General features: G+C 42.0%; 2 protein-coding genes across 3 annotated transcripts in view; both read left to right on the forward strand.

The window, feature by feature from the left end:
• The window catches only part of LOC137430212 (DENN domain-containing protein 3), a 219002-nt gene extending 211113 nt beyond the window's left edge, over positions 1 to 7889 (forward strand). The window contains exons 27-28 of the mRNA XM_078780421.1: positions 6049 to 6182; positions 7753 to 7889. Of these exons, the coding sequence (XP_078636547.1) occupies positions 6049 to 6182; positions 7753 to 7822 (204 nt within the window). The 3' untranslated portion in view covers positions 7823 to 7889. The remainder of the gene's footprint in view (positions 1 to 6048; positions 6183 to 7752) is intronic.
• The window catches only part of LOC137430211 (collagen alpha-1(XIV) chain), a 371222-nt gene continuing 356460 nt past the window's right edge, over positions 7811 to 22572 (forward strand). Inside the window, exons 1-2 of one of the 2 annotated variants that reach the window (XM_078780417.1) lie at positions 7811 to 7955; positions 12684 to 12789. In XM_078780417.1, the coding sequence (XP_078636543.1) occupies positions 7944 to 7955; positions 12684 to 12789 (118 nt within the window). In that variant the 5' untranslated portion in view covers positions 7811 to 7943. Of the gene's footprint in view, positions 7956 to 12682; positions 12790 to 22572 lie in introns of those variants that run through there. The other variant, XM_078780420.1, reaches the window with a different exon arrangement.

A 22572-nucleotide genomic window follows, 5' to 3' on the forward strand; every position in this document is an offset into this window, starting at 1 on the left:
AGGATGAGTTGCACCTATGGTGAAAATTCCCTGTCAATCGGACCAACGCTTGCAAAGAAAAGCATGTTTATTCTGTGCGGACAAACAAACAAACAAACAAACAAATGGACTCAAAAGCAATACCCTGTCCTCTGTCGAGGGTAAACATGTATCCATAGAAATACCAAGAAATAAAAGCTGACCTTCTGTACTCTTGCCTCACATTCCTCTTTTCATCTCCAATCCAAATTTATTGAGTATATAGTAATAATAACAAATTTGACTTCACTATTCCAATACTGATGGAGGGCACTGTATACCGGAGTAGAGGTTGTAAAAATAAACCATGCGAGCGACCTGTCTGCGATGTGAAAACACCATATGTTGTTCTTCGGTCTTATTGTGGGGAATTTATTTCTCCAAAAAGATCGAGGCTCATGAAAGAGCAAGGTGACAGAGGATATGAAGTGAGAGTGGGACAGTGGGGGAACTCTTGGACATAACAAGCAAAGGCATTAATAAACAAGAAAAAGGAGAGAAGCAGAGGGTTACTGCAACATGCATGTAAGAGGGTTGGTGTTATGAGAAAGTATTAATGGGGGTATTAAAGATGACGGGAAAATATGGGAAATGACACGAGTTGGTGGTGCACCACCTGGTTGAAGTCCTGGAAGGAAAAATGTGATTGAACAGCCTCTGGAAGGCAGTTGTATAAATCAGAGAAAATTGTGGAGTTGTGTAGTAAGTCTGGATTTTGGAAATCTAACCAGGATGTGGTTTATGGAAGATCATGCACACCCTGTAGTTTCTGGGGAGGGTTGATTGGCAGAGTGAGCAGAGGGAGGTGAGTCAGAGGAGAGACCACTGACCTGCCAGCAATGTGAGAGCACCAGACCTTGTGCTTCGCTTTCAGCCTCATCACGGGAGATATGAAGAAGGATTCCATAGAATCCAGGAGAGACAGATGGGATGCTGGGGTGCCAACCCATAGGGAAGAGCAGTATTCCATTGATCTATGGATAAAGGCCTTTTATCGACTGAGTAGTTCTGTTTTTTTCAAGGAAAGGCTTGGAACGACGGATGATGCCCAGTCTGTGGCTGGTTTTGGAGCCATTTTTGCTATGTGGTCGGCCTAGATGAGGTCATGACTGATGTTGAGGCCGATAATTTTGAGACCCTGAACTTCTTGCAGTGGATGATGATGGAAATAGGTAGGTGGTTTAGTTTGACTATCATTCCAGTGTGATTCTCCAGGATTGAAGGACATGTTTCATTGATAAATTCCAGACCAGGAGAGAGTGATGTTGTCACTGTCTTCATGTCGGTGGGGCGGAAGACTGCACGGCAAAATGTGGATTAATCTGCAAAAAAGATAGGAAGGGTTTTCCAGAGCATTGTAAATGTCGTAATGCAGATGTTGAACAACACTGGCCAGAACATTGTGTTTGGGCACTCCAGCCACCATTGTGAGAGGAGAGGGATAGCAATCTCCTCCTATTAGTCAGGTTCACTATGTCAATAAATTATATTTCGTTCAAAATCATGGTAGATGAGCAAACCTATACATTTTTGGAAAGGTTATAGCATAAGGAAACTAAAAATCAATGTTTACATTTGGAGAGATACCTGTATGGCGGCCATTTTGGATTTTCAAAATGGCCACTGTAAAATACATATTTTGTTCTATTTCTGCCTCTAATTACCCTAAAAACTTTCTAAAATATACTAAACCTATATTTTCAGGGACAAGGAATCCAATGAAAGTATCAAATTAGTGCTATGGGGAATGGTAAGACACGAATCAAAGGTTTTGAATTGCAAAATACTGTCTTTATATTCGCGATAGGTTGCATAATCAAATACATGTTATCATTTTGTACAGGCAGTTAATAACATCAAAATGTGTCACAATAATTCATATCACCAAACATACACTCATATATACACATGCAGTCAGTATAACTTCACATCTACACAGGCAGTCAATGACAAAATATGCACAGGCAGTCAATGGCATCAAACATACACGATTACAGAATATGCCATTTAGAGTTCGTCATCACTGTCCTGTGTGTCGTATCCGACAATATAGTCCGCATCGTTTTCACAGTCCGTTCCACACAAGCAAAGGTCGGTCAAATTGATTGGCAAATCGAATTGGTCGAATGGTCGATGGAATCGAATTCGATGAATCGAATCGAATCGATCGAATTGGTCGAATGGTCGATCGAAGCGATTGGTCGAATGGTCGAATGGTCGAATTGGTCGAATGTAATTGGTCGATTGGTCGAATTGGTCGAATTGGTCGGAATTGGCAAATGTAAACATTGATTTTCAGATTTTCCATGTAATAACGTTTCCAAAAATGTATAGGTTTGCTAATCTACCATGATTTTGAACGAAAAAACAGTGAACCTGACTATATGGAGAATGAGGGATAGCAACATTACTCTTCTCTTATGGGATCCATGAAAATCTCCACGCATGGCTTGTGGACTTCCTCTCTGGCCCTGAATGGGTTTCTCTCAACTCCCCCTTCCTGTTAAGCCTGGAGTTCCTCAAGGCAGAGTTCTGGGCCCTGTACTTTTTCTGGTCTTCATCAATGATCTCTCTGACTCTCTTGAAAATCCTCTCTATCTCTTTGCTGATGACTCCACACTCTGCCGCTCCATTCCTCATATCTCAGATCGGCAGTCTGCAGCCTCCTCACTCTCTGCAGACCTGGACAAAATCACAGACTGGTCAAACAAGTGGAACATGTCTTTCAATCCTGACAAATCTCACACTCTTACTATGTCTCTCCGAAAAGACCGACTGGAAAACTCTCCCATCCACTTTCTGAACAATCCTCTCCAAGAAGTTCTGTCACTCAAGCTTTTGGGTCTCACTATCTGCCATGATCTTTCCTGGGAAAACCACATTTCAAATCTGGCCTCCAAAGCCAGTCGCCGACTGGGCATCCTCCATCGTGCGAAGTCCTTCCTTGGCACACCTGAGCTCCTCACCACATACAAGGCTTTCATCCGCAGCTCAATGGAATACTGCTCTCCCCTCTGGGCTGGTGCTCCTGCCTCACACCTAGCTCATCTTCACGCTGTTGAAACCAAAGCTTTCAGAATCATTGGAATCTCCCTCTATGAAGCTAATTCCGAGGGCCTTTCACTCACTCACCGCAGGCAGGTTTGTGGTCTTTCTGTCTTCTACCGACTCCTATCCAGCCTAGCTCCCCCAGCTCTGTCTGTGCTCTGTCCCCCAAATATTCCTAAAGGTCGCACAAGATCTGCCAGCAACCCTCTCCTGGTGAAATTGCCAAAATCAAGACTCTCTGCTCACCTTCACTCTTTCATTCCTCTTTTCTCCCACCTCTGGAACAAACTCCCTCACTCTCTTCAATCCCACTCCTCCCTCCATGTCTTTAAAACAGCTGTTCACCACCATCTCTAATCTTCCTCCATCCAAAACCTTGATCTTTTCTACCCCCGTTAATTCACCCCAAATCCACTTTTTTTTTGGAAATTCCGCCTTTTTTCTTTCCTGGAAGTTCCAGCAGTGTCCATGTTTTATACCTTCCCACCCCCCCCCCCCCCACCCCCCATCTTCCCATGCCTCCTCCCCCCCAAGCACTCTCCCTCCCACAGATCTTCCGATGTCCCTGTTCTCTGCTGTTGTACTTGTGTGCTTCCCTCTCTCTTCCCATCTTGTCTCCCGCTCCCTTTTTTGTATGTTTTGTGTGATTGATGTTAGCTCTCACACGAGCCTCGATCTTGTATACAAAAAAATTAATCCATTGTCTTTGTGAGTGGAAGAAGTCAGAAAGCCAGGTAGCAAGGTGGCCTTGTATGTTGCAGGTAGAGAGATTGACAAGCAGAGCAGGATGACAGATTGTTGGTGAATAACAATCTTGAGCCAGTTGAATATTAAATAATTATGAAATTGATGGTCCAATGAAACATTGAGCCAGTTGCAATTTAGACATTTGGCTGCACAGTTTGGTGATGATTACCTGTCAAGGATATCAACGTCTGGCTGGTGTAAATCATTTGAACATCGATGATTAAGTATAAAACATACCACTTGCTGCAAGACTGATTCCTCTAATAATGTGATCTAATGTACTACCTGTTCCCCTGTCTTGTGTTAAGTGTCGAGGCTCATGGAGGAGCCAGAACAGAATGGATCAGTATGCAACAGAACAAAAAGAACAGTAGAAAGAAGGGGATGAAGAACTCACTAATAGCAGAGTTGCGGAACAAAATCGAAAGCGATGTGGGGAAGAATGAGAGCAAGGGGAGGACACTGGACATGAATTCCATCGTGACGGAATCACCATGTGCACTCTAATTTTGAACATATAAGGTAATTATCTTGAATGCTAAGAAGAGCAGAGAGAATTCAATTATATGTATTGAACCAGAACTGTCACATGGCTACAGATGAGTACTACTCTCAGTGAGGCTTACCCCGGTTAACAAAATTTGTTACCCAGAATAGTCTTGTGACGGAATCACACTATGTGGACATGGTAAACAGACTAATGAGATTTGATATAAAAACTCTGCTCTGTTAGTGAACACAAGGTCTAGAAAAGAAAATTCGGACGTCAACAATAGTACTGCTTTCCTATCGCAGTCTTATTGGTAATGCAATGCAGAAACTGCAAACTATAGGTGGCAGACCAGGTAATGTGACGGAATCGCACGTAATGTGACGGAATCACAAGTGCGCTTGTGACATGTTAACACAGCTGAAATGACAAAGTATCCAAAATAGGATTGGAAATCTTAGTAGAGAAAGTTGTGGATACACAGAACTCGGATGGAGGAACAAATAATAAGCAATTAAACAAATTAACAAATTTATTTTAATTTCATCATTGAACATGTAACGGTTATTATTAAGCTACTCTGACCGCTAGGCCTAGTTATCTCCTTGATACACAACAACACACAACATGCATTTTAAAGGCCATTTTCCCTACTAGAGCGGGGGTTAGCCAAATTAAATAGCCAAATATCCAAAAGCGGGGGTTAGCCAAGCCAAATATCCTTGATACAAAACGAAATTAAAAGTTAGCGTTTCTTTTTGTTTATAACCAAAACCTACGAGATATATGGCACAATAAAATCAGCACAAGGAGTATCAATTAATGGATTTAATTTTTTACACGTGGGTGACGATTTTCATGGAATTCATGTGGAGATGAATAAAATGGATAGAACCACCTTTATAGGCCATTTTTCCCCGCAGAGCAGGGGTTGGCCTTTTTTGGGCACCATGGTCCCCTTTTTGAAGCAATGTTTTATGGCCGGAAGCCCTTCCTGCCGCCAACCCTGTTAGTCGCCTTTTGCGACACACAGGGAATTAACAGTGAACTGGTACTCAATTTGCCGACCTCAGAAGGATGAACAGGCTGAGTCAACCCCCCTGGCGTTAATTCAGCGATCGACCGGGATTCAAACCCAGGATCCTAGGATCCCAAGCCGGCACCCTAACCGCGAAGCCGAATGGATAAAATGGATACAGCCATAAAAATTCTCAATCCCAGAAGTGGAAGGAAAAACTGGAAACTCAGAAAGAGGTGGGCTTGGGAGGGGGGAGGAGGGGGGGGCGGGGGCAGGGGGGTTAATGGGGTAGAAAAGATCATGCTTGTGGATTGGGGTCACCTGAGATGGACATGAACATCTGTCTTGAAGCTTTGGAAGAAGGAATGAGATTGAAAAGACTGTGGAAGTTGGTTCCACAGGTGGTGAGAAAGGGTAACGAATGGGTGGATTATACTATTTTCCTACTTGGTTGTGTAGTACTGTATTATGCTCTTGGTGCAGAATCTTTGCCAAATATTTTTTGCATGTTAAATTATCAAAATAATTTTTCAAAAAATTGAAGTTGTAGCAGAGTAACTCAGATGATAGCATTATCACACCTTTGTTGTACAGACATAGTTAATGCTCCATCTGGAAGTGATTTTAAATCACAAATACAACACACGCATGATATTATACTTGTTATTTCTAATGTCAGAAATCTATTGTCCGGCCTCACCTCACCCTTATCTTACCCTAAAGAAAGGCCAGCTCTTGGCCGCGTGTCGAAATCGGGCAGAGATCGTGGTGTGGGACACACTCTGCCCGGATTCTCCTCCAAAGACCATTTGCCTCTCAAAAGCTCCTGGAATCAGCTGCATGTTGCGCCATGCTGGGCAGGTCGGTGTGCTTCGCTTCGTTCCGGTAGCTTGGTTGTATAGAACACTGAACACCAGCAAAGTGATGTTGTAAAGCACACGGAAGGTAATTTCCAAAATTTCAAATGATGGTGCAATATTTTAGTTTGTTGGCATACCTTGTAAGAGTTTATTTTTCACTCTACGTAATGTGGTGAAAAAGGTAGGCCTGCAACCTACAACCCTTCAAGTCTCTGCGCATTTCAAAGAACATCACGTGACCTCATAAGTCTTGATGTTCGTCGGTTTTTCAAAAAGGCACAAGTTTTGTTTTTTCCTCTCAGAGGCCTGTAATGTGTTTACATTGGAGAACTTGACTGATGTTTCGGCAAGGAAATATGTCTCCAGTCACCTCTGGTAAGCCACGAAATTGCCTCTGTCAAGTGGATCCAAAGATCCTACCAAAGATAGTCGATCGGTGCAGGGCCTACCTCATGTCCACATTGTAATGCTTGCAGGGTCAAACAGCAGCAAGTTGTACATGACATATACAAACACATATTATTAAAACATTGTGTCATCAACAGATCATCAACAACAAGCCTTCTTTAACAGATTTTTGTTCTTGCATGTATGACACATGTGAGTTTCCACTATCAAGTCGACATTCATCATCAGACAATGGATTGAGCTCCATACACTGCACTTTGCTTTGCCTTCATCCCTGTCTGCCTACCTGTCTGCCATATTGCACTTTGCTTTGTATGTCTGCCATATTGTATGTCTTTGTATGTCCATATTGTATGTCTATATCTTTGTATGTCTGCCAATATATCTGCCATATTGCACTGTCTGCCATATTGCACTTCATCCCTGTCTGCCATATTGCACTTTGCTTTGCCTTCATCCCTGTCTGCCTACCTGCTTTTGTTGTTGGCTCATTCATATGTTGTGGTGCGATTATGGCAGTTTTGAGTTTGTTTATTTCTGCTGCTTTCTACCCTTCTGTTTTCCTTACCACAGACTCTTTATTGTTCCCATATTTCATCTCCTAAATAAATCCTACTATCTGTATGTAAATTAAGTCACGATGGTGTATTCAGGTAATTTACCTGGCTTAACAGTGTGATAAGCTTGAATTTATATCCCTACACGCACCAAACATTAATTTCCTGTAATGGCTGACTTTGTAGTCTTTTCAAATGACGGCAACGGTCTTCATATTGAGTGACGGCAATGGGCCTCTGGTATCGTCTCTCCTCGGAGTCTCCGACCATCCTGGGAACTCTGTTTATTCAAGGGCATTTCAGGACTAACGAGATATATTCCGACGTGTTAATGTACAGTAAATGCAGTATTATTCATGATCTTTAAGTGGCAAACCAACAAAATATTGTCACACAGTATAGCTGCCAACCTTAACCAGCAATGCATGCTCCGGCCCTCTGCTTCGTCTTCAAATATAACAATAATGTCGGCATTTCAAAATGTATATGATGAGCCGTTGGATTAAACATTATTTGAGGTGATGACTGCATCTGGTTGATTATTATTTATTATCTTGTCGTGCAGATGTTTCCTCACTCTGGCGTTTTCTCCATATTTCTTCCCAGCTGTGGGTCAGCGTCAAAGCCGGAGGAGCGACCTTCTCTCACATCTTCGTGCTGGACATCGAGACGCTGACTGTGTGCTGCATGCTGTTGGCGGAACCTGGCACTGTGAAGTGTCTCTGCCACACAGACGAAGGATTTGTGCTGAGTGCCATAGGACGAGATCGACCTAAAGTGATCGTTTGGAGGGTTCAATGATATTTTTGGTAAGTATGCATTTGGGTAACTTTTTGTTTTCTCGTACAAGTTAACATGCAGAAATTATTGTGGTAAGATTTTTTAAAATAGTACCTGTATTTTGCTCTTTGCAATCATTGCTTACCTTTATTAACATATTAATTTTTTTTATTTCGTTTTTATTAGCTCACCTGGAACATAGTTCCTGGGAGCTTATGCGAAGGCGCGTCGTCCGTCCGTCAGTCCGTAAACACTTGCAACTTCTTCTCCGAAACTGCTGATGGGATTGTGACCAAACTTGGCACAAATGACATTTGATATGTTGGAACTTAAGTTTGTTCACGGCATCGACAAAAATCGGGGTCTAAGAGGGTCTACCGGGGTTAAAGTGGATCCAGGTTTGACCACCAAAATAGGAATTTGCTTTTTCCTCCGAAACTACACACACAATTTCGATGAAACTTGACCACAACCTTCATCACCCGTGGTGCACCAAAGCTTGTTCATGGCATAAAAAAAAATCGAGGTCTAAAGAAGTCTATGGTGGGTTTGAGCCCCCCAAAGTATGTATTTGCTCTCTTCTACGAAACTACACACGCGATTTCAATGAAACTTGACCACAACCTGCATCACCCATGATGGAGCAAGGTTTATTCACGGCAGTAGGAAAATTGTGGGCTAAGGGGGTTCACGGGTGGGGTGGGAGGGGGGGTGGGTGGTTGCCCCCCTGTATGCCCTGTTCTTGTCCATTAAAAAAAATCTACACGTGTTATCTCACTTCGGCCTGGCAATCCAAACTGCACATTTTAAATGAGATTTGGGTCACTTGCTTGATGGGTCTTCAGCATGATCGAGAAAGAAAGTTTATCACAAATTTATATTTCTATAACGTCCAATACTTGATTTATCAAACCAGCCAACATGACCAAACCTTCATACACACCTTGATGGAGTACTGCTCTCCCCTTTGGGCTTGCTCCCCTGCCTCACACCTTCCACATATTGATGCCATGGAAATGAAAGCCTTTAAAATCATTGGAATCTCCCATGAAGAAGTTGAGTCTCTGGTCATGTTCGTCTTGCATTGCAGATAGGTTGGTGGCCTCTCTATATTCTTCATCCTCCTTTTTATGGTCTTGCTCCGTCTGCGCTTTCCTTGAACTGTCCACCCCTCCCCCACAACCACAGGTTTCTGCAAGGTTCACACGGTCTGTTAGAAACCCACTCTTGGTGAAACTCTCAAAATCTAGACTCATTGCTCACCTCTACTCATTTGTTCCTCTCTTTTCTTGTATGTGGACCGAACTTCCCCTGTCTATTCATTCACATTCTTCATTCCAGGGTTTCAAAATGGCTGTTCACCATTGTCTCAGGTCACCCCCCAACCATATGCATGATATTTTTTATCCTCATTAACCTTCCCCAATCCCACCTTTTCCTTTCCACGTTGTTGTGCTTTTCCTCTCCCTCGCCCACTTTTTCATATTTTTGTTCCATCCCCATTGTCATTTGTGTTTCATCCCCCGTTGTTTTTCTTTCCAGCTGTCTTTGAAGTTGAATCCAGCTTGTTCACCCCTTGCCTCCTCCTCCCCTCGCTTTGATCTCATTCCTCACCTCATGCATTATTTCTCCAAATGTCCCTCTGTTGTTCCCCTCTACCTTGGTGTTTTTTGTGTTTCACCCCCCCTCTCCATTATGTTACTTTTGTTCTGTTGTGTTATGATCCATTCTGTGTTCTAGCTCTTCCATGAGCCTCAACCTCGTATACAACCAAAAAAAAAAAAACACCCATCTGAACCAAATCACCTCTCATAAAAAATTTCACTTCCTGGCATAATTTATGAAACTACCCAGCATAGCCCATTTTACTACCCGGCATAATCGGTTCAATTACCAGGCATAACCAGCGACCAATTAAACCAACAGACCAATTATACGCATAAACCGCCACACATTACCAATGAAATCACCGATGATAACCAAACCACTCCTCATAACCTTTGATAAGAGAGTGCTTCGGCAGAACCAGCGTTCATTATGTGATACTTCCGGGGAGCTTATGGGATGGCGCATCCCCCATAAACACTTGCAACTTCTACTCCGAAACTGCTGATGGGATTGTGACCAAATTTGTCGAAAATTATATTTTTGTATGTTGGAACTCAAGTTTTTTTTGCGGCATTACAAGATTTGGGTATAAAGGGGTCTACCAGGGGTCAAAGTGGGTCCAGGTTTGAACCCCCCACACACCGCCCCCCCGCCCCTCCACCCTATGAAAATAGAACTATACACACTATTTCGATGAAATTTGACCACAACCCTCATCACCCGTGATGTACCAAAGTTTTTTCACGGCATTATGAAAATCAGGATCTAAGGGGATCTACAGGGGGTCAAAGTGGGTCCAGGTTTGACCCACCAAAATAGATATTTGTTTCTTCTCTGAAAGTACACACACAATTTCGATGACACTTGGCCACAATCTTCACCACCCGTTATTTACCAAAGTTTGTTCACGGCATTAAAGAAATTGGGCCCTAAAGAGGGGGTTTACAGGGGGTTGCCCCCAAAGATAAGCACTTGCTTTCTTCTCAGAAACTACACAAACAATTCCGATGAAACGTGGCCATATATTTTCATTCATCACCCGTGATATACCAGAGTTTGTTCATGGCATTCCAAAAATCTGGGGCTGAAGGGGTTGACGCGGTGGGGGGTGGGGAGAGTTTAGCTCGACAAAATAGGTATTTGCTCTCTTCTCTGAAACTACACACAAAAATTACACGTGATGTACCAAGGTTTGTTCACGGCATTAGAAAATTTGGGGTCTACGGTGGTCTACAATGGGTAGAGGGGCCCCCAGAATAGGTATTTTTTTGTTTGTTTGAAGTCTTATGATTACGTTAGTATGATTCTACCTGCTGCCCTGTTTTTTAGTAACCAATGAATTTGGATGACAATACCGTGATACTCTTTAAAATACCTTTAGTCGGTGTAATATGCTGCTTTATTCTACCAGGTGAGCACCCAGAGGTATTGCCCCTATTTTTTATTTTGCTCTCTGATGTTTCCCGTTCTGCAACCAAATATCATGAAGTAGCAAGGTACCAGTGTTACGCACGGGTGGAAGCCCGAGAGTAAACAGACAATGCGGAAACAGCAAATGCCAAACCATAAACCAATAAATTCCACTTTCTGGTGCCACCTTCAGTCGAACGCCAGGAATGGACAGTCAGTTCGTGAAAGCGAATGCCAAACCATAAACCAATAAATTCCACATTCCAGTGCCACCTTCAGTCGAACGCCAGGCATGGACAGCTGGTTCGTGAATGACTTGGGCAAAAAACTTAGAGCAACTGCAGCTGACCCCACTAGAAGGTGGGTAAAATGTTTCTATATGCGGTCAACGGCGAAACTGCTAATGCTGAATCCGCGAATTTGTGTGAAAAATTGCGGCATCTGGTGGATGAAAACCAATAATCTCACTTGTATTGAGAAATTGCCAAAGCCACAAATGTGTTTAAATGCGGAGAAAGATCGGCATCGGATGGGTAGAAATGCAAAATCTCAATTGCATTGCGATATTACTGAACCAGCTAATGTTTCTACATGCGGTAAATGGCGAAACTATGAATGCAGACCCCTTGAATACATTTTTCATGCCGGAGAGGGCAGCTTCGTTCCGGTGGAAAATCAAAATCATAATTTTATTGAGAAATTTATGAAACCTCCCACACACCTTAGGACACCCACTGGGACCCCAAAAGGTTCCACAGTAAGTTTAGCGGGGTTAGCCCCAAAACTGAGGGAGTAGTTCAGACATTCCTGCTTTTTAATATAGATTAATTCCTGGTTACTCTTGGAGCTCTTTTACACATCATTATTTGTATTGTGGGTGTTATGTTGAAGAAGACCCAAATTAAGCAAATGTTTGAAACGACTAAAAAAAAAAATTCATGTAAACTGCCTTCAGTACAATTATCGGAATACCTTAACTAACCGATAACACAGAGCAACAGCACATTGGCACAGGCTCGACAGCTGTCTACAAACAACAAAAGTCTTTCCCTCATTCGGTGGAACAATTTGATTATCAGTTTTCTGAGACCTCCTGACTTAGCACTGTTAATATAATACAGGGCAATCTTTAAACCGAAAACAGAAAAGTTTGTGTTGCCGACATTGTCTTGTGTTGCCAGCGCCACAAACCTTTGTTGAGCAAATCACCCGGCCTGGCACTTCATTTATGATGAAAGCAATTCCTGAGAATGATATGAATAATGAATAACTTCGTCCAATCACTAAGGGGCAGGAGAGGCTATTGTTGTAATCGATATCAGTGTAAGTGGGTGTGTGCATGCAGATCTACTTTAATTTGATCGTTCATTCTCAGATCTATTGCAATCTATATACCCCAGCAAGGTTCTGCATTGTGAAATGCTCAGTTTTGTTAACAATTATGAAGCCTTCTCATATAGTGTTCTCTGATGTCCCATTTCATGTCCATCCTGGTACACACATTGATGAATCACCCTGCCTGTCAATCACTGGAATGACAGTGTATAATTGGGCCAAGATTCAAACCAAGGATAGACAGCTTTGAGGTTGAGTGTGCGTACCTTTAAGTTTAGGCCATCCTGCCAACCCCATAACGTTATTACCTAAAGTAAAAATTAATGTTTGAACATAGGATATAATTTATTCCTTTATTAACAATTCTTGCCTGAATATGGACCTCCTCCCATCTTTTTTTGTAGTTCACCACTGCCACGGCTGTGGAGCACTTGATGCGACTTCATGGGACTATCCAAAAACAAAAATCGGTTTGCAATTGCTTCAAGAGTAAAGAGATGAGTAAACATGGTATGTCAGAAATCTGCAACTGAATCAAAGCAAAATAGATGATGTATAGTGTCTTTCCATCAACATTCTCTTTTGTTATTATGTGACCATTTGAAGCTTAATGCTGGGATACTCGGATCAGCAGGAATCAGATTTGTACATGACAATGCATGTACCAGTACAGTGTAGAGGTGTACACATCACATGGTGTCTTCCAATACAGTATACACGTATGAATATTACATTCCGTTTCCATTCACCTGGGGGAAGGAATTAACAGTAGGTGCAGAGCGGTAGCCTTCATCCTGACGAAGCAGCACTTTCACGGAAGGAAGGCAGGTGGTTCGTGTGCAGCATGTGACTGCTGGTTGCATCATTTTCTGGGGAAGCGGCTGCCGCTGATGCAATGCCTCTCTATAATCAGTCATCTGGTACTCATTTTGCCGACCTTTTTGCGACAGGCTGAGCCAACCCACCTGGTGTTATTTCAACCGCATGATGGAGGCTCACACTCAGGACCCTAAGATCTGAAGGCAGCCACTTTAACCGTTAAGCCAACACCAGGTTTACTATTAGGTGGTGTATTAATGCAAACATGATCATGTTTACTCATGAATGCTTACGGTATTGAGACATTATCATCATAACTGTTGTTTAGCAAAATGATAACCAAACATGCAGGATTGTTTGGCATCATCTTTTCATGTCTGTAGGGATGTAGTTTACCCGGTAAGGTTTTTTTTTTGCTTTGAAAAATGTCAATTTGGAAATATGTCATTTTAAACTCTCCAGGTCAGCAGTTGTGCATCAGTCTTGTTTAGAGTCGTCAACCGCTTCTGAAGCTTTTTAGACTATACTGAGGACAGCCGGCTTAAGCCAGTTTCGCTGTAAGTTCGTTAAGTGGAGGCTGAGCAATTTTAACCTGAAACTCGATTACTACCTAACAAAATATATTACATCAACGTGGAATTTAAAAGGTCATTCATACAATCACCAATAACAGCACCTTGTGACGTTCGTATGCTGAACCATAATTATCAGTAATCAATGGTTCATCGGGGTTAGTTTAGCCTCCCGTTAAGTACGATGGAAGAGGAAAAGCAAACAAAACTAGAGTTCATAGAAAATGTCACCTCACGCAGTATTCAAGTATGCACACGACCTCAATTTAAATAAAATAATGGTATTAAAGATCGTTAAAAAAATTCCGGAAGTTTAGCGCTATTGCAGCAGTCTTGTACACCACCCTATTTAACATGTCAAAGTACTGCAGACGGAAGGGTTTTGGAAGTGCAAAGAAGGCGATTTGTTGTTTACAGTGTTCAAGTACATAAATTCAATTTAAATAATAGAAAGATTGTAAAAGTCGTATAAATAAATTAATTCTGGAATTCACCGCCGTTGACGCAGTGTCTATTACACCACCCTATCTAACACGATGCATTAGTTATTCATGCCTGTTGTATGATGTCCTTGAAAACAGTACATTTCCTGTTTGGAATGATTTTCAATTTAGTTTGACTGCCAGGCAGGTGGAGAGTAAAAGTATTATCTCACTCCTCTCTGCGCATGGCGATCGGGACGAATTCAGAGACGAAGTACTGTTAAACGACAGGTTTGTTTTCCGATTTGTGTTCAAAATGTAACATTCTATTTAAATGACTTGTTCCTCGATCATAAACCGACGTTTGTAGACGGACAGACCCAAAGACGGTTTTTACCCAATTGCTTCACCCCGCTTTTTGCTTTGTGTGTGCGGGGTAACAAAAGAGGAGACTTCCTCCACAACACCTTCTTATAGTAACTTGGGAATTACTTTCTTTCTGCTGCGATCTGTCTGTGCCTTCCTCACAAGATAAAGGCTAAATTCTTCTCTTGTACGATGAGTAATACACCACCTTCGCAGGGCTGGATGCCTGTGTTCACACTAATGTCATCCTGCAGTTCCTGTGATTGACAGCCTGAGAGGCATATGAGGAAAAGACCAAGCTGAGCTCTCCCTATTCTCTCAACCTCATGGCCACCTCTGGTGTGATCAACCATGCCAGGGTAGGCCGGGAAAGAACTCCTGATTTTCAAAAACGTTACTGGGCAAACTACATCCCCGAGGGATGAAAAGATGATGCCAAACAATCCTGCATGTTTGCTTAGGCATTTTACACCCTTATTTCATGGCCATGATTTTCACACTGAACAAACCACGTTCCCAAGTCTGTAATTCTGACTTAAGTCTTGTTCGCATCCAGAGAAAGTGGATCACTTTCTGCCTGAAGCTCGTTGGGGCAGCTGTGGTTTTCCTCTATTTCAATGGAAACTCACTTGTTGCTAACTGAAGTTCCAGAAGCTTGAAATCCAAATCTTTAATCTTCTGTCAGGTTTAAACGCACGACCAATGGGATGCCAATCTGGTGTCCGCACTGATACACCGTCATACGCACAATATATGTTCCTTTGTTTCCCATTTATCTTAACATTATCGGCACTCCTTATTGGTAGATTCGATCAAATCGTCTTGATGTCAAGGGCAGCACCTCTTACATCTCCTCTGGAATTCAGCTTTTGCGTTGTTGTTTGAATTGTGACAATGAGTGTTGCAATATATTTTAAAAAACCACCTTTAGAGGCCATTTTTCCCCGCAAAGCGGGGGTTGGCCTTTTTCGGGAACCGTGGTTGTTGTTGTTTTTTGGTCCCCTTTTTGAAGCAATGTTTTACGGCCGGATGCCCTTCCTGACGCCAACCCTTTTTGCCGCGTTTAACGACAAACAGGGAATTACCAGTGAACTGGTCCTCAATTAGCCGACCTCGGAAGGATGAGCAGGCTGAGTCAACCCCCCTGGCGTTAATTCAGCGATCAGACCGGGATTCGAACCCAGGATCCTAGGATTTATCCTAAGTCGGCACCCTAGCCGCTAGCCCAACACCAGGGCAGTATAAAGGTGTGAATTTAAAATGGTGTTCTACGGAGCCCTGTAAATCTGTTCATATGTCACGTGGTATGATTCAAAGTAGCACTGTATAAATGTCTGAATTATGGTGTGTACCTGCACACTGTAACGGTACTCCCTAATCAAATAAAGAACATGGAGAAGGTTATGAAGTCTAAAATGATCCTTAAACCCCCGCTCCCTATAGGTTGTTTATGTGCCAATCACATTACATTCAACCCTTTCCCATGACCATTCCAGTTGCATTATATGTATACCTTGAGGTATGATATTGGTTGTCTGTCAACATTTCCAGCATACATCTTGTATGCCAGTGGACACCTGCACGAGATCTGATACTTCGGGAGATATGCAAGCACGACTGCAGTTATTCATCAAAATGTCTGAGCAGGGCAGGAAGGTCTTTCCTTCCTTTTCTCTCTTTTTCCCTGTGGCATCAAAATCGTGCTTGCTTGAATCTCTGTGCTTCCTTGTTCCACATTAGCCTTCAGGTGCCACAATCTCAGGTTACTGTTTCCCAGGTGTTCGTGTTGAATGCAAGTAATTAAAGAAGCTTTGAGAAGATGCTTGTCCAATGCTTGTTGTACCCCAGATTGTTGTTTTTGCTGAAGTGAGCTGACTGTAGAACTCCTGCCTCAGGATTCTTACATCAGGTTATTGCATTACATGACCAGCCCAACATAGATAAATCTATACACAACAGAGTCTCAATACTGGGCAGTTTACTTTATAGTAAAGGACCTCAGTGTTGGGTACACAGTCCTGCCAGTTGGTGGTGAGTGCAGGTAGAACAGTGTCTCTGCAGATAGCAGTATTTGTTTGTACATTGAGACATATTTGTAGGGGACCAATTGATCTGCTTGCGTTAGAAAAGTGGAGAAAAATATTGTCATCCACAATTCCAGATACATATAGAGAGGGTGCTACCCAGTCAAATAAATGTCAACTATGTTCAGCTTGAGGCCATAAATGACAGTGGGAGCATTGTTGGCAAAGGAAGTGCGGCTGAATGGGACCAGCTGGAACATACCAACTGTCTTTTTAATGCTAAATGTTTTCACAATTTTGTATTGATAAATTGAAGAAATGTTGACACTTTCCAAGGATGTCCAAGGATTTCCAAGTAATGCTCACATACTAGCACCAATGACAGCTCTGGCTCAATGTGCAGAAGACCATCTGCTCAGCCTTCCACCATTACAACAGAGAAGCGGGCAGCCAACTGGAGGAACAACTAAACGGAACCCTCCGTTTCTCAAACGCTCACCTACCTTGGGGTGAATCTGGCTCGGACTCTCTTCTTCCGTAAGCATGTGGAGAGCATAGGAGGGAAAATCACAGTCAGAGTCAACCTGCTTTGAGGACTCTGCAGTCTGCAGTCATGAATAGGGGGCTGACTTATCCACCCTGTGAACATCTACACCAGAGCTAGTTTACACTCCAGCAGAGTTCTGTGTATGCACCTGGGGCTGGAGTATACACAGCAAGAAAGTATAGACACAGCTAAGCTCTCCAAGTTATCAGTGGTCATCTCAGACCTACACCAGCTCATCATATTTATACTCTTGCTGGTATTACACCACACAACCTCAGACACGATGCTGAAATCAGACAGGTTGCACTGAAAGCTGCTGCACATCCCCATCTCACCCTCCAGGACAAAATCTCTGAGGAAATATCTTGCCAGCGACTGAAGAGCCAGAAGCCATTTACCAGAGTTGGCACAGCATTTTATCTAGACTAACAATGGGCAGGGATGACATCAATGGCTCCTCAATGCCCATGGACAGGTTAGACGAACTAGTACTTGTCTCCACCAATCCAGCTGGCAGCAAGCCGACACGGAAGGAATGGTGCCACCTCAACTGTCTGAGGACCGGCGTTGGTCATTTTAATTCCTGAATGCACACCTGGGGCCTTTCAAACTCAACCAGCTGTGACTGTGGAGAAATGTAGACTGCAGACCACCTGGTAGAGGAGTGGCCCATCTACCACCTTGATAGCAACTGGAATTCTCTCTATCTCAACTAACCAGCCAGGCCAAGGACTTGCTGAGGAACAGCTCACACACACCTAATGAAATAAGATTAAATGGTGAACAATGTCCTGCAAGTCACTCATTGTGCCATGATACGGGAATTATTCTTCAAACAGGACCTCTCTGACGTCAAACTCGGACTTTGGATATGGATTGAAATGTGCCAATTTGAAATAATTTATCATCAGTATGTTACTGGATATTAACCCCCTTGACAATGTCTGAGAAGGTGGATACAGCGTAACTGAAAAAGTAGGTTAACAGTATGACGTAGAGAACACATGCTTGTTTGGAAACATTTGTCATGGCAGAGTCGTCTCCATTCTCCAGGATGTGAGCTTTCACGCCTATGTTAGAGGAGCATATAACACTGCTAAAATGATCAGGACTGCCCAGTTTCCTGGAAATCTGGCAAAGGTTGATACGACAGATAAAGCTTTGTTCGGATTGTAATGACTGTGCAGCCCAAGTCTATGTTTTGCAGCCTTTATTCCTTGAATTGTCTCGCTGTGATGGTCATGTCAATAGGACCTCTCCTGGGACAGAAACTGTGCTGCCTCTGGGATATCATCATCGATAATAATAAAAGGCAGTGTGTGTGTGTGTGTGTGTGTGTGTGTTCATAAAGGATAATGTAACATAATCTTTGCTAACTCCTCTTTCCTTCCCTCTCCTCCACCCCCCTCCGCTATATCCCCTGCACCTCCTCTCCCCCTACACCTCCCTCCCCTCACCCTTCTCTCTCTCCTCCCCTTCTTCCTCTAATTTTTGGATCAATTTCGTACAGTTCCATGAATTGCGATGTGAGGCTGTTTACATGGCAGTGTTTGACTTCTGTTAGAGGAGCTTGGCCTTTTTATCTCTGCCATCAAAGGCGGATGGACGTTATGTTTTCACCCGTCTGTCTGTTTGTTTGTTACTTGGCAAAGGTTGTTTTTTTTTTGCAAGTATGTTAATCACTCCGGTTTGTGTGTTTGTGCGCTCACTTATACTTGCCTAAAGGTCACAATTTTAAACCGATCTTCACGAAACTTCACCAAATGGTAGAGTTCGTGGCCCGACAAAATCCTATATATTTTTGAGGTCAAAAGGTCAACATAGGCCAAAGGTCAACCACCTTTTTTCAAATTTCTAAAATCCTCAATTTTAATCCGATTGAATTGAAATTTGAATAGGATTTACATATCGGCGAACTGAATTCAACCACCAACTATTTTTGAGATCGGCATAAGCCAAAAGGTCAACATAGGCCAAAGGTCAACATAGGCCAAAGGTCAACCACTTTTTTTTTAATTTCTAAAATCCTCAATTTTTATCTGATTGACTTGAAATTTGAATTGGATTTTCATTTCAGCAAACTGAATTCAATCACCTACTATTTTTGAGATCCGCATGGGCCAAAAGGTCAACATAGGCCAAAGGTCAACAACAATTTCATACTTCTAAAATCCTTAATTTTCATTTGTGTGTTTGTTGTTTTGTTTGTCTGTCTGTCTGTGAACAAGATAACTCAAAAAGTTGTGGACGGATTTGGCCGAAATTTAGCAGAGAGGTAGTGTTTGTGACATGAACGAAATGATTAGATTTTGTGAAGATCCAAATTCGGATCCGGCTCGTAGAATTTTTAAAGTAGTTCTTCATCATTGGGAGATCGGGCCAAAAACAATATATGGCAGGATATCTCAAAAAGTTGTGGATGGATTTGGACGAAACTTGGTGGACCGGTTGTGTGTGTGATAAGGACTAATCGATTCGATTTTGGTGAAGATCTGAATATGGATTCGGATACGAGAGTTATTTAATGTTGAAGTTATTCTTCACCATTGAGTGATATGGATAAAACCGATACATAGCACAATATCTCAAAAAGTTATGGATGGATTCGGATGAAACTTGGTGGACATTTTGGGTATGTGACGTGCAAGTGAAGATATCGTGCTATTGAAATTGCGTGCGTGCGTGAAATTGATTCAATTTTAGTGAAGATTCGAAGTCGTATCAAATTTTTTTTTTAAAGTGATTCTTCACTTTTGAGTGATCGGGCTAAAACCGATATATAGCACAATATGTCAAAGTTATTGAGGAATTTGACGAAACTTGTTCGACTGGTTGGGTGTGAGACAAGGACAAATCGATTCGATTTTGGTGAAGATCTGAGTTTTTAATTCATTTAAGAAAAAAAGTTTTTTAAAAAGAATTAATCAGACTTTTAAATTTATTTTAAGTTATTCTTCACCATTGAGTGATGGGGCCAAAAACGATATATAGAATGATGTTTCAAAAAGTTGTGGACGAGTTATGACAAAACTTGGTGGATGAGTTGGGTAGGTGACAAGAACAATCCGATTAGATTTTGGTTCATGTCCGAATCCAGATCTGGACTATTAGAAAGATATGAAACGTAAACTGCTCAGTCTGGCAGAGGTTTGCACTCTCGCGAGTGTCGTTCTAGCTTCATCTGATATGCAGCCAAATCAAATAGCACACTCATTGGAGCTTGAGGTCTTCCTTGCTTCCAATTTATTCTTACTTTCCCCATTGTTCTCTTTCTTCCAATTGCGTTATTAAAGGCCTTTTCATCCAACAAAATTCTGAAATAAAACTGTAGTTTAACTCGTGATTCATATGTATTCCAAGTCAAAGATCCTCCATTCTGCATTGCTCAATCCCTTCCTTTGTGCAGAGCTCATGCCCTTTGACCTAGAGGGCATGAGAACAGCTGCTGTGGTCATCTGTCACTCTACGGGCTCTGCTCTGTGTAAAACAAAGGAAACATTGAACTACTTTTACTGATAGCAACGTGGCACTCGGTTCTGCCGAAGCTGTTTCATTGGCTAGGGGTTAGAATCCTGAACGGGTCGTCACTCTGATGCAGGATACTCGACTGAGGCAGGAATTTGTAAGTTGTTCAGGGCGGTGGTGATAGCTTGCCCATTCTTCATGAAGGACACTGTGGGATATTTATTGCCCACCAACTAGCCATTGAATAGGTATGGACGAATGTGGAAGGAAAAGGATACCGTAAAATGGGGTGAATAGGGACACAAACTGAAAAAAGTTCGGAAACCTTTTTCGCTGAAAATTGATAACCATACTGATTTGTTGATATTTGGGTTGAAAGTGTTCTCTTGTTTTTTTTTAAAGCAACTTATAGTCCCCATATATGGGTTAAATAGGATTTTTACGGCTGTCCCTATTCACCCCGTTTTACGGGTGAATATGAACAGTCACTAATACAAAAAAATAATAATCAAGAAATAGGGAAAGTTTGCAGAAACTTTTTATCCCATATTTTCTTTCATTGGCCCCGTGGTTTATATTATGGGTGCATATTATGTGCATCCATCTGAGCTATCAATTTAGCAATAAGTTGGAAACTCAGGATTGTTTCTTGATTATTTTTTTTTTTGTATTAGTGACTGTCCCTATTCACCCGTAAAACGGGGTGAATAGGGACAGCCATAAAAATCATATTTATTCCTATTTAACCCATATATGGGGTTAATAGGGACTATAAGTTGCTTTTTTTTAAAACAAGAGAACACTTTCAACCCAAATATCAACAAATCAGTATGGTTATCAATTTTCAGCGAAAAAAGTTTCCGAACTTTTTTTCAGTTTGTGTCCCGATTCACCTTGCTGTCCCTATTCACCTTGCTGTCCCTATTCACCTTGCTGTCCCTATTCACCCCATTTCAGGGTATGCAGGAAAGAAGGAAAGAGGAAAAAGATGGGGAGGGAAGGATTTATTGTGGGAGGCTAATGTCCATTCTTGTCTGTAGAAATGAACAATTGTTCCTTCGTTGCCATACTTACATAATCCTTTCATACTGTCACATATTGTTCTCATCTGTATTCTCTTCAAAAACTCTAAAATGCCCAACCAGCCATCGAAAGCAACACTTTTAAATGGTGGTTCAAAGACCAAGCGAAGTCTTGCTGTTGTTGTTGATCCAGCAAAAACCTGTGGGCCGTGGAGCAGGTGTTGCTTCAGGAAGCTGTGGCTTCTACTGTGTAGGTTCCTTTGACATACTTGTTTGTTTATATGTCTGTTGTTTGTTCATCTATTATTTCAGGGATGTACTGGTTACATGTTAATGGGAATGTTTGTCCTTGTAGTTGTTAGGCATTTAACCGACTGTTCGTAAAGTTTTGGTCCCTAATTTTCTTACTTTGCTCGGTATTTTCTGCATTTGTTTGGTAGTTCAAAAAAACTGTCTAATGTAGAAAAAAATCTAGAAAAAAATATACATAAATTTGTATAGAATAAATAAATTGTAAAGAAAAATAATTATGTTTAATGTGGAAGTTACTCGACATATTTAATAATTCTCTGGATAAATTATATCACGACACATGAAGTTTAAAGGAAGGATAAAACTGTTTTAAAATGTATGACCTGACCAATGATGAGACAATTGGTTGATTCTCCTGATTTTTGCTTCATTCCCCAATGCGATTTCTGTGTGACCAGGGCGAAAAGTTTTTGCAGTGACAGGTCAATATGTACTGCACTGTACTAGATTTTCTGAAATGGTGATGAAATTTGTTTTTGTAATATTTGTTGCAAGTGCTCCATACTAATGCTTCCTCAGCTTGGCTGTGCAGTGTGACTATGCGAGGGAAGGCATTCCATTGACCCTTTCGCCATTCAGCTTTTCAGCTTTAAAAGCCCAGAACGTCCCCCATGACCGTCTTTTCCCAACGTAAAACCACCACCACCCACTCTATAGCCTCCCTGAGCCCTTTTCCCTTTAGTGTGAACCCGTACTCCATCCCACTCTGCTCCAATTGCAGGTCAGGGAGCAAGATGAAAGCAT

This window comes from Myxine glutinosa, chromosome 6 (assembly GCF_964187855.1).
Source record: "Myxine glutinosa chromosome 6, kmMyxGlut1.1, whole genome shotgun sequence".
In the NCBI taxonomy this organism is placed as follows: Eukaryota; Metazoa; Chordata; class Myxini; order Myxiniformes; family Myxinidae; genus Myxine; species Myxine glutinosa.